At 29.2% G+C, this 12,776-nt stretch overlaps 2 protein-coding genes across 2 annotated transcripts in view; one reads left to right on the top strand and one right to left on the bottom strand.

The window, feature by feature from the left end:
* stw (straw) overlaps nucleotides 1-10,843 on the top strand; it is a 187,630-nt gene extending 176,787 nt beyond the window's left edge. The window contains exons 3-11 of the mRNA XM_014416365.3: nucleotides 3,974-4,100; nucleotides 5,179-5,389; nucleotides 5,583-5,803; nucleotides 6,216-6,420; nucleotides 6,501-6,685; nucleotides 6,818-7,013; nucleotides 7,498-7,710; nucleotides 9,306-9,536; nucleotides 9,846-10,843. Of these exons, the coding sequence (XP_014271851.1) occupies nucleotides 3,974-4,100; nucleotides 5,179-5,389; nucleotides 5,583-5,803; nucleotides 6,216-6,420; nucleotides 6,501-6,685; nucleotides 6,818-7,013; nucleotides 7,498-7,710; nucleotides 9,306-9,536; nucleotides 9,846-10,000 (1,744 nt within the window). The 3' untranslated portion in view covers nucleotides 10,001-10,843. The remainder of the gene's footprint in view (nucleotides 1-3,973; nucleotides 4,101-5,178; nucleotides 5,390-5,582; nucleotides 5,804-6,215; nucleotides 6,421-6,500; nucleotides 6,686-6,817; nucleotides 7,014-7,497; nucleotides 7,711-9,305; nucleotides 9,537-9,845) is intronic.
* Nucleotides 10,844-11,454: 611 nt separating this feature from the next.
* The window catches only part of LOC136795337 (putative autophagy-related protein 11), a gene marked incomplete in the record, with an annotated part of 9,346 nt that continues 8,024 nt past the window's right edge, over nucleotides 11,455-12,776 (bottom strand). Inside the window, 1 exon segment of the mRNA XM_067045538.1 lies at nucleotides 11,455-11,739. Coding sequence (XP_066901639.1) covers nucleotide 11,739 — 1 coding nt within the window.

Here is a 12,776-nt window from a genome sequence, read left to right as displayed (position 1 = left end):
TGAAACATTTATTTTTGATACATTTATTTTTGAAACATTTATTTTTGATACATTTATTTTTGAAACATTTATTTTTGATACATTTATTTTTGAAAAAATATATATATTTTTGAAAAAAATAATTATTTTTGAAAAAAAATATTTATTTTTTTTAAGAAACATTTATTTTTGAAAAAAAAAATTTAATCCGTCTGTAGGCGAGGAAGCTTAGGCGTCAACTTTAGCTACACTGTAACAGCAGCGGCGCCAGTTCGAATCCACCCTTTTATTTCGTGGCGGTTCCTCAGAATAAAAACTTGACCCTCTCATGATTGTTAGAATATCGTGGTAACCTGTAGTTAAGCCTTCATATGTCAGAAATAATAAAGCAGTGGGTAAACAAAAAATAATTGTTGACACATTGGTCGAAGTAAGGGTAGTTAGACAAAAACAACTTATTCAAACATTTTTTTATTTTCTTATTTTTATATTATTTCTAATATTTTCCAAAATTAAATAAATTACAAACCTCTTACTAGCGAAATTGTCACTTGAACTTGATTTTCTCAAATACGGTGGTGGAAACATTGAAGCGTGACTCCTCACTCTCTCCTACAAAAAAAAAAAAAGAGAAAATTTGAATTTTTGTAATAATTTCGTGTTATATACTCCATATGCTATCCTTAACAAAAAATTATCTATTTCATACTCAGAGAAATCTTAAGCATTCGAAGAATTTTTTCAGAAAGTTATTCTTGACAGAAACCGTAAATCGTGGTTTTTAATTTCAATTTAAACAGAAGCATTCCTATATTCTTTGATCATAGTTACTGAACTTTGCAGAGAGATTTTTTTTTTCTACCGGCTTAAGACAATTCTTGGATTCGCCTCTGGTGCAAATTATCTTCTTCATTAGGGTAGGACGTTAGTTCAGAAATTTGTTAATAACAATAATCTTTATATATTTGAATTTTTATATGAATATGTAATAATTAATATACAGGCTGTCAGTTTATGTATTATAAATGAATACATATTAACTAAAAATCACTCTTCATGAGTTCAGTTTTACATCTTCAGGTATTAGTAAGTAAAAAGTTTGTAAAACAAAATATCTTCATTATTACTAAAGATTTTACTAAAGATCTTATTATTACTAAAGATATTTTCAAGTCGAAAAAATAATACCAGAAAGAGACTTATTGAAAATTTATAAGATATTAAATAGATAAATGTAATAATTTTCTCATAATTAGTTTTTTATACAGTTTGTCCAGTTGGTCCGTATCTGTAAAGTGGGTAGAAACTTCGGTCAATATTAAATTATACGGAAACATTGTGTTTGATTTTAAACTATACCATACAAATTAATATTGATTTTCTACTGAAAAGCTCTATGGTGATTTGTGTGTACAAGCAGGTACCGAAATTTCTTTGAATACATTTCCATAGGCTTGACTTCACCGGCTTTCAATGTGATTTAATAAGTCATTGATTAAAGAATCGATTCGGAATCATCATTATTTCTTTAACCGAAATTCATATCCGTTTAACACTTAATAAAATAAAAAAATTAGTCCTCATATGTGCCCCTTTCTAAAACGGTACGTTACCTGAGGATTACGAATATTTCAGAAGTTGTTTGACCGAGTTCTGCCAATCAAGAAAATTGATCAATCTCATTCGGTGTAACTTTCGGGAGAAAAGCAGGTGATAATGGAAAATCTCCAACAAGACCTAGACAGACCGGCAGCAGAAATCAATCACATGTTGGCCAACAAAGGTATAGTGGAAATGCTGTGTTTTGTTGTTATTGCACACTACTTGGGAACGTGGACGAGTTATTGGGAAACGTGCAGGAGGCACATGAGAAGCGTATATCTGGGTCAGAACTGGGCGAAACTTCCTGGCTGTCTCAGGAGTACGACGTGCTATTAGGAGTACTGCTGCAAAGGAATGCCGATTATCAAACAACAAGCCAACCACGGCTAGATTCCATCATCTTGATATTTTAAAAACGACATATAACGGTTGAAACGATTTTCAAGTAAGTATCTGTGTATGGAATATTCCATGTCAAATCCACCTATATTCTTGGAATTTGAAGTTTCAGAAATCAATTACTCTTGACGAACGTAAATACGTAGTACATCCAGTTAGAATTAAAAACACAAAATTTTGCCATCACTATAAAATAGATATAAATTTTAAAAATGAACTGTTCAAAATCTTAAATCTTCAAAACTATTAACTCTAAAAAGGTCGAAATAGTGTCATCCTATTAATAAATGTAAAGGCTTTAATTTGACACTTAACCGGACTTTATAAAACTAATCTTAAATTGTTTCAAAATTGAAAAAAATTATTTGTTTAAAAAAAAACTAAATTTATATTATGCTTTATATACGTATATTACGTTAGAAGAATAAATGGAACAAATACTATCGTATTCCTCTGTATTCTGCTATCAAAAAATAATGTAATAAGTTAAGTACCTGAAACTGAAAAATAAAACTTATGTTTACAAAAATAAAATAAATGAATAAAGCTTTATTAATAAACTTGTAATAAGAGCTAAAGCCTCAAATTTTTATCCAAAGTGTTTTCAAACTGAAATAGAGACATAATATGTTTAATAATCAAACCATAGTTTAATACAATTTATTTTACAAAAGTTATTATACATAGTGCTGTTTTAATTTATTTACTATACCTTAGCATTCTAAAGCCAATAATTACAATAACTAAGTTTTCACAAAACTTTATTTCGATGTAACCCTGTTTAGACACCATCTTTAAATGTGATATGTACATTCTTAAATTATGTAAATCAAATATAAGTTTATTTTTTTGTTTTTTTATCGAAATTTCTATTTTGAAGTTTAAAAAAAATATATATATATTTTTATTTTAAAATTAATCAAGTATATTCGAGACACACGTATCGTATAACCAACCCAAAGATTTCCCTAAAGAAATGAGTTCACTTTCTAGATTCCACTTTCGCTAGATATACACAGCTCGTATGCATTTCTAATTGGGTTTGATTTTGCCAGGTAGAGAGGAATAGAAATTATTCGACTAGTTATTGAAACCATAACACAAAACTTAGTATCCCAAAACTACAAATAATAGTTTTAGCGTAAAAGTCATCATTACATATTAAAGAAAAAAGATAATTGTATATTAGTTCATTAAAATATTATATATTAATTTCTTGTTTGTGAGTATAAAATTAATTTAAGACAGAACTTCTTTTGATAGCGAGTAATTGAAAATTTTAAACTTAGATACATCAAATTAAGTTATCCTTGATACTGAACATGAAATAAAAAATGAAGAAAGTTCAAAAGAGATTGTGTTTTAAATTAATTACCTACACTTAAACATGAAATTAGTACAAAATGTATTAATGAGCTAATAAAATTGAACTGGTATCCAAGATAATAATAAGAATTAAAAAAAAATCTATAACGTTTTTAAAGAATAAAACCAGAAATAATGGCAGGAATAATTTTTCAATGTGTTAAACTATAAAAAGCTAAAGATGAATCGACTTGGGTTTAATAGCCCGTAATTGATCATTTTAATATCTCAGAAAAGGCCTAACAGAGGTTCATTGATAAGGTATATAAAACTAATTTATTTTATATATTTTGAAATTGATTTTCCTTTACTCATCGTTTCATACAGCACTTTATAGAAAATTGGAGACTGGTGAACTATATTTATATATGTATTGTCCCACTTGAGAAATTCTTTTTCTTCTTTAAAGCTTCTTTTGAGAAGTCTGTTAAATGGAAATTACATATGCTTTTATATATGTGCTACACCATACTTTAGTGATTATACAAATACCTTATTTTGTTTTCTACTTGAAGAAATGTAATTATGTCCATGATAGTTACTCATATTTATTTAACATTTCACTATATAAATAAATTAGTTAGTTATTATCAATAATTACCAAACCTAATAAACTATATTGTTTCAGAGCTTGCCAAGTGTGCACACCGAACGCCACGAATACAGTCTGGAGTCACTGCCAATGTGTCCTCGCCGACGGAGTTGAGAGAGGAATGTTAACCATCAACAGAATGCTTCCAGGTCCCAGTATACAGGTCAGCCCTATATATAATTCATGCATATATATCAGCACACACTCATAATCACTCCTATTCTTACTTGGTGGTAAGAAATCGTAGCAATTCAGCTTATTTTACGCCTTACCAAACATTTGATAATAATTACTTTGAAAATGTTTTACTCAACAACTTATTTCCATCAAATGAGATATCCCAAAACACCCATTTTTTTTTTTTTTTTTTTTTAGATATTACCTATTTTAGGATCTAGGTTACAAGTGTGCAAAAACAAAATTTAAAAATTACTTGTCTTACCAATCTCACTCAAAATGATAATCAACTCCCCAACGGATTCTTTTCAGTGGAGATCAGGCCTACACTAAATTAAAATATTCTTGTTTAAATGATTTATGAAGTTGGGAGTTTGTTTGGTAAACTAGAGCTAGAATTAAGCCTTAGAATATAAATTACTTCTTTAACTACAAAATTACATAATAAACAAATGTTTAACCCTAATAATGAATAAACTGGCTAATCAAGGTGGTATACGTTTACCAAGAAATCTCATATTATCGATGGGACTGGCATATTTGGTGCAATAAAATAACCTCTAGCCAATACGGAAAGAGAAATAACTATGCAAAAGAAATAAAAGACCATATACAAACATTTTTTAATCTACAATAAGATTGATATTTAAAAAAATGCATTTACAAACCAGAGATATCAGTATACGACATATTCCAATATTAAACTGGATGCGAAATCTAATTGTAGTACCAATGAAAACCAATTCTATCTTGCCAGATCACACATACCATAGGGAGGGCATTTACAATTTTCTATACATAATTAAATATATTTAGTTTTAAAAATTAATATTCGAATAGCACAATTGTTCTTTCACAAATGCAGAGAATAATAATCTATATGTTCAGAAGTCTTTCTGTTTCAACTAATGCTCTTCAGATACAATTTCTACTTCGGTTCTGGTTTAGTTTTATCATTTTGATATTTTCTTTCCAATTTACAATTGTTTAAAAACAATTGCTCTTTCATTATACAAATTCTTATAACTATAAAGTGGTTTTCATCTTTGATCTTTATATCGCAGGTTTGTGAAGGAGACAAGGTAGTTATCGACGTCCATAACGCTATGCAAGGATTGGAACTTACTATTCACTGGCATGGTATCCACCAGAGAGGAACTCAAATTTCAGACGGAGTCCCATTTGTAACGCAGTGCCCCATCTCAGAAGGAAATAGTTTCAGATACCAATGGATCGCTGGCAACGCAGGCACCCACTTCTGGCATGCCCACACAGGTAAAGTTTCATTTATAACCTTATAATTAAAATTTTAAAAATAAAATAAACTGACATATCTAGTTGATTATTTACACCATTTTCATATAGAAAATAATTATAATTTCATGATTTTAAACTGGACGTCATAATTTTAAAAAAATCCTTGGACTAGTTAGGGAAACTAATCTATAAAGTCCAAAACTACTTCCAGGTCTTCAGAAGTTGGATGGTATTTACGGCAGTATCGCCGTCCGACAGGCACCATCCCTCGATCCCAACTCCCACTTGTACGACTACGACTTGACCACACACGTTGTGCTCCTCTCAGACTGGATGCATGAAGACGCCATGGAGAGGTTCCCTGGAAGACTTGCCGCCAACGTGGGCCAGGATCCGGAGACTCTTCTTATCAATGGAAAAGGACAATTTACTGTAAGTATTGTCTCTATGTTAAGATTAAAAACAAAATTGTAAATAAACACATATAACATCTTGATCAAATCTTAATCCACTAACTAGTACTTACAAGCCATTTAATTTTAAATTTAATAGCAATTGCATCTGGAAATTTCACAAATAAATCTCTTATGTTAAATATAAATTATTAGAAAAGGAGTTATAATAACAGATACTAAAAATTTACTTATGTTATTGCGATTAATCTTCAAAGTGAGTCAGGGAAATTAAAGGAAGTAACTAATTCAACATCAAACTAAATCTTAGTAACTTCTGATTGAATACATTCAAACTATTTCAAATTCAGTTGTCTTATGTTCATTTAATTATAAATATGTTATATTAACAGAGTTCTGTTTTTATCTTATTGAACATTAAATGTTAACAGGATCCTAACACTGGCTACAGAACAAATACTCCATTGGAGATTTTCACTATCACGCCTGGTAGAAGGTACAGATTCAGGATGATCAATTCACTGGCCACAGTTTGTCCAGCACAAGTGACAATCCAAGGGCATCCCCTTGTTTTAATAGCAACTGACGGAGAACCAGTGCATCCAGTTGTGGTCAACACTATTATCTCATTTTCAGGTATGGTCCTGAGGAAATAGCTTTCTTAATATCTATTTAGTGAATACAAATATTATATCTACAATAAAATTATGCCATAGGTGAAAGATACGATTTTGTTATCACTGCTGACCAGCCTGTAGGAGCATACTGGATCCAGGCGAGAGGATTAGGAGAGTGTGGTGTCAACAGGGTCCAACAGCTAGCAGTACTAAGGTATGCCAGAGGTCCATACCAACCAGCCACCCAAGCACCTACCTATGATGTTGGCCTTCCACAAGGAGTTGTGAGTACACAAATTAAGAAAAAATATTAAATTTAAATTTTAATAACTAGTTATTGAACGTAACATTTATACATTTAAATAATATTGATATATCCTTATTCAAAAATCCTAACATTAATTTCAAAATTCAAGGTCTTGAACCCCTTGGATGCTATCTGCAACCAGCCAAGAAATGATGCAGTCTGTGTAAACCAACTCAAGAACGCTAGAGGAGTAGATGAGGGAATACTTCAAGAAAGACCAGATGTCAAGATCTTCCTTCCATTTAGGTTCCTCTTCTACAGACCTGAAGAACTATTCCAGCCACATCAATATAATAGATACCTCGGTAAAGAGATTTAATAACATATAACCGACAATAATAAATTATTAAAAAAGTGTGTAGATTTTATCTATTTTTAATTTAGAAGTTCTCTGATTACTTATACTAGTTGACTTTTTGTTTCATACAAGTAAGAATATAAAAACTCAAACACTTTGAACTTTTATTATTATCAAAAACAATTCTTTTCCATTGATGAATTGATTGTGCATGGCTTAAGCCCAATAAATTAACTTCTATATTTAGAGTAAGAAAGGAGATTAAAAAATCTCATTCACCAGTGAACTGACATTGCAAGAAAATATTTTATTAATCTAAGAGTACATATAAATACAATTAAAACTTCTTGTATATATACAAGACAATATTTCTAATATATTTTTGTATTTTTTCAGTTTGAACCTGATTAGATCTATATAAACTTTCTATAAAAAAAATGAGCAAACATAATAAAGTTGTGTATAATAAAAACATTCTGTTTTATTTCCAGTTGCCCCAACCAGCGACCATGTGATCAGTTTAATAGATGAAATCTCATTTGTTTTTCCTCCGGCTCCACCAATATCTCAGATTGATGAAATCCCACCAGAACAGTTCTGTAATGGAGATAACAAACCACCAAACTGCGGTAGAAATTGTATGTGCACACATAAGGTTGACATACCATTGAATGCTGTTGTAGAGGTCGTTCTTGTAGATGAAGGTAGGTCTAGAATATACTTTTAAATAACATTCTTATCAATATAAACAAACAACTATATAACCAAATAAACTTCCCCTTCTTCCACAATTTATATATTCCATATGACTCTTTGTATCCTTTCTTTACAAACAAAAGATATTCTTAAAATGAAAGAAAGAATTAAGCATTCTCATCATGACCTATTCCCTTACCCCACTATTTTTATTTTTAAATTACTAATAATGACCATAGCCATGCAGAAACTGTTTTGTTTTTCATATAATAAATATTAAAATCTGACTTAAACATGAGCCAAGCCAACCTTATTCCTTATGCTACATTATTTATTATTATTTCAATAGGACAAACATTCTGGAATAAAGTTTTAGAAAAATATTGAAAGAATTTCTCTACTTTTAATTTGAAAATTTTTCTTTTTTATTACACCAAAATTAGATAGGCTGTACCATCATTTCCTAGCAGTCTTCCTAAATTAAAAGGGATACCCAATGGTTCCCCTCACTTCTTTTTTATGGTATTCTTTAAGATTTTACTTGTTCTCTCTGGCTGCTTGGCAAGAATTAAAGATTTCAAGAATATTACTATTATTTTTTTTTTAGAGTTTTGGAGAGCTTTTTGTGAACAGGAGTTTGTTTTACAGGCTTTGGTTGTCTGAGAGGAATGAATGGCTGTCATATGTTGAGTTTCATTATTATTATTCTCCATGATGTTTTGTGTCTTACTGGAGAATGTAATCTGCATTTTAATGTGGTAGAATGAGTATATTTTATCCAAATCTCAACATTCAGGCACTGGAAGCAATAATATACCCCAGTACCCAACTGTTCTCTTCTATTTCCCAATGGTTCTAACCTCACCTATAATTTAATATGATTGTAATATAATAATTTAATACAAAGGTTGTACTAGGGGTTAACTTAGAATTTCTATAATGGTTCTGAGGACCTAATTTGGCATCATATTAACTCCTTGAAGGGATGTTACTATACCTGTAATTTCCAATTTCCTACTATTTTCCATGATTGGTGAATGTACGATGAATATGTGTTGGGAATAAGATCTGATCTCTCCATTGAAATTCAGTTATTCTCTTAAGTTAATTTAATACCTAAGTAAATTTATATATTAATATAATGTATATTACTATTTGTAACATTTTTGTTCTGTTTGCCTACCTTCTTATTCCAATCTAACTTTGGGTTGTTCCACTCCAAAATATTTGGTTTCGTTGATACAATATCAATCATTGTCTTCATATCGCAGGTGTACTTAACTGACATATGAGTTGAAAGAGAGAAAAGTTGAAACTGTGACTTGGACACAAATGATACAGTGCTAGTGATATGAGCCTTGAGAGCCTTGAAATAGCTAGAAGTTGGTAAAATGATAAATCCAAGTTTTGTAAACAGTTTTTTAACGTAAATTAAGATGCACATTCACAAAGAATCAATTTTTTTTAAAATGTCATTCTTTTCATAGAACCTCATATAAATTATGATTTCCTCCATAAAAAAAGTCCTGAGACAAAAATTAAAAATTCATCTAAATATTTATGGAAATGTTTCTATAACTGATGAAAAACATTAATGTTACAGTTCAGCAGCCTAATCTCAGCCATCCATTTCATTTACACGGTTACTCATTCAATGTCATTGGTATGGGCCGTTCTCCTGACAGAAATGTTAAGAAAATCAACTTGAAGCACGCCTTAGATTTGGACAGACGTGGTCTCCTGAACAGGCAGTTTAATCTCCCACCACTCAAGGACACAATCGCTGTACCGAACAATGGATATGTTGTTTTCAGATTCAGAGCAGACAATCCTGGTATGTATACATGGGAAAAAAATTATATGCTGTCTTCCTTTTAACTGTTAACTCAGTTTTAATTATTAAGTAAAACAATTGTAATGAATTATTCAAATGAAATTGATAACCTTTTTTGAAAACAATTTTTATATGCCATATAAACAAAAAAATATTATTTTTTTCCAATAGCTTTGAAAGAGAAATCTGCAAAACCACTATAACTCTTAATTATAAATTGTATTAGTTCATGTATTAGTTCTCAAATAAGAGGTTAATTAAATATATTATTTCAATATTACTGAAAAATAACACACTCTTCACTTTCAGGTTACTGGTTATTCCACTGCCACTTTTTGTTCCACATCGTGATAGGAATGAATGCTATTCTCCACGTTGGAACACAAGGAGATCTTCCACCTATACCTCCTAACTTCCCACGATGTGGAGATTTCTTACCACCAGTCTCCCTCCATAATTCATAATCAATTGAAATCAACCATCCTGAGGCTATGAATCGGAATAAAGTACCACAATTTGACAGTTGGAGGCGAAACATTTCTGATATCAAGTGTTTCTCCTCCAGTTACACGTGGTCGTAACCTCAGTATATATGGTGGTCTATTTTGGTGGTAAATGATATTAAAATTGATAAAAAGATGTTTTAGTACCAATTTCTTAATGAGTTTTTAACTTGTTAAGAAAGACAAAACATCTTCACAGTTAAGATATCTTGTGCCAGAAACCTATATTTTGTCATTATATCATATGCCATTAAATCAGTATAGTCCACCTACGAACTTTTTGTGATACAAAAAGACACAAGGTTTTATAATTAAATCTAGGTTACATTAACACTGGAACAGAGTAATATGCAACTTGGCATTTAAAATATATATAACACATTTAAATAGTTTTTTCTAGAGAACCTTGTCTTTTTTTGTTTCACTAATACTATGCTAGTAAATTAATTTAACATTTAATTAAGAGAAACATCAAACTTTTCACAGGGCTTCATTTGTATAATTGTTATCTAAATAGATTAGATAGTTATTTTTGAAAAAAAAAAATGTTTACTTGTTATAGAAAATATTTACATTTTAAATGTTGCTATTTAAAAAATTAAAAAAATAAAACCGGAGTGTTAAAGATATTGTTGCCATACTACATGAAACCTCAAAATATGATAATGGAATCTATTATGTTTTATCTCATGTATTATGCATCACCAGATTATTAATTTCAATATATAATCTACATATATTTAATTTAATTTTGTGATTATAATAGTTACAATCATTTAAAAAATAAATTCAAATACAACAAGTGTTGTAATGCTCAATTAAGCTTGCCAAACTAATAAGAATATTTTATAATTATTTATTTTTCAACTAAATTAGGCAAGCATTAAAGAAGAGCAACATGTTTTACAAAAATTGGGGAAAAAATAGTAGAATAATGTCATTGGATTTTTATACAGTTACCAAGTCCTACTAGAAAATACCAAAAATTTTGTAATATAATTTTTTTATTGTTTTTTTATAAAATATCAAAATTTAAAATAAAAAATAATGCTTCAATACTAATTATGACAGTGGCTCATACCAAACTACCATCAGTCAATTAATAAACTGATATTGTAAAACATATTTATGTATTGTTTGTATCATTTGCATATATAATATGTACTTGTATATAATTGTTTTATATTTTAAAGATGTATCTAAAATATAACATTTAAGTCTCAAAAATTATTATTTATTTACCCATCAGCCTTGACTATTTTAATATGTTAAATTAAACAAATCTAAAAAAAAAAAAAAAAAAGCATGACTTGTAGGTTAGAAGTGGAAAATATTAGGTTCTAACATTTGTTGATGGGTTTATTATTTCAGGATGAGGAAATATAATTTAACTGATGGAAATTTACCTTAACTAAATAAAATATCTGTTTATTTATCATTTTCTATTTATTTATATTATAAAAAAGAAGCTAAAGTATTATACAAATAATTTAGACAGTAATTTTTTTAAATATACATAATAGGATCTGGTTGTTGACTGACCTTTGTCAGCACTCAATATTAACTAATTTTGATCTAAAAATCCTGATGAATGTGTATACATATTTAAAGAGATGAATTATTGTCTAAAGGCTCTCACTGTTAATGTATTGGTCTTTTTCTACAGCTCCCGTGTCCCATAATGGAAATTAGTGAGTTATTACTGAAAAGAAAAAAAATTAGTAAAAACCAGCGAATTCTTGATGAAATCCAGACCTGTATTGAATGAGATGAATTAAAAAACATTATTTGGATGTACCATATGAGTTATGAAGCTTAATAATGAATTTTAAAAAAAAAAAAAGGAAAATTAGGTTCTACAAATAATTTTTTTTTTAAGCCATGTAGAGTCCAAATTCTTCTGAACCAAGTCTTATTAAATATATACAGGATAAGGAGAATGACCATTAATAATTTAAGTTTCATAGGCATCATCGTTTTTGAGATATAGAGATCAATGAGTGGTATTTATTCTTTTATTAATTAAGATAAAGATAACCTTTTTCCATGTAAATCTACATATGATAGTTACAAAATACAAAAGGATCCAAAGTACAAAGCTTCACTAATACTGGTTCAATTTAGATAATTTTAGTTTTGCATGGAAGAGAATGAGTGGCTATAAAGTTCCAGGACAGGTAATGTTATAGTTATTTGAAAAAATATTTTTTTTTAGGTATTAAAAATAATTTTTTATAAGGCATTGAGTATGAATTTTTTAAAACCCAGCCCTATTCCACATCTACAGTATAAGAGGAGCCACTATTAATAACCTTGATTTTATAGGAAATATTTATTGAGAAGGGGACACTTTTCGTCTGAGTCAGGTGAATTTACTCTACTACACCTAACTTCACTTCAAAACGGAGTCCATAATTAGTTAAAAAATAATGCCTGTATTAGATCAATTCCTACATTAAGCTTATTATCTTTAGTCAAATTTAGAACAGTAAAATTCCATAAGGTACAATTAAAGAACTTGGTATCTTCATTTTTACCACCAGTAACCTAACTTTAACTGTAGATTACAGTTAAATATAGTATTTAAAAACACTTCATTAACTGTTTATTATACAAAAACAGAAGCTGAATAAATTAAAACACATTTGCACTATTAGCTAATGTTTGAACATCTCCCATGGCTGTTTTTCGATACCTAAATAAACTTTTGATTGGTAAAACTTCTAAACCTCTTTCA

Source organism: Halyomorpha halys, unplaced genomic scaffold (genome assembly GCF_000696795.3).
Source record: "Halyomorpha halys isolate HHAL.00 unplaced genomic scaffold, Hhal_1.1 Scaffold121.1, whole genome shotgun sequence".
Lineage (NCBI taxonomy): Eukaryota > Metazoa > Arthropoda > Insecta > Hemiptera > Pentatomidae > Halyomorpha > Halyomorpha halys.
This window is presented reverse-complemented; position numbering and strand designations above follow the sequence as displayed.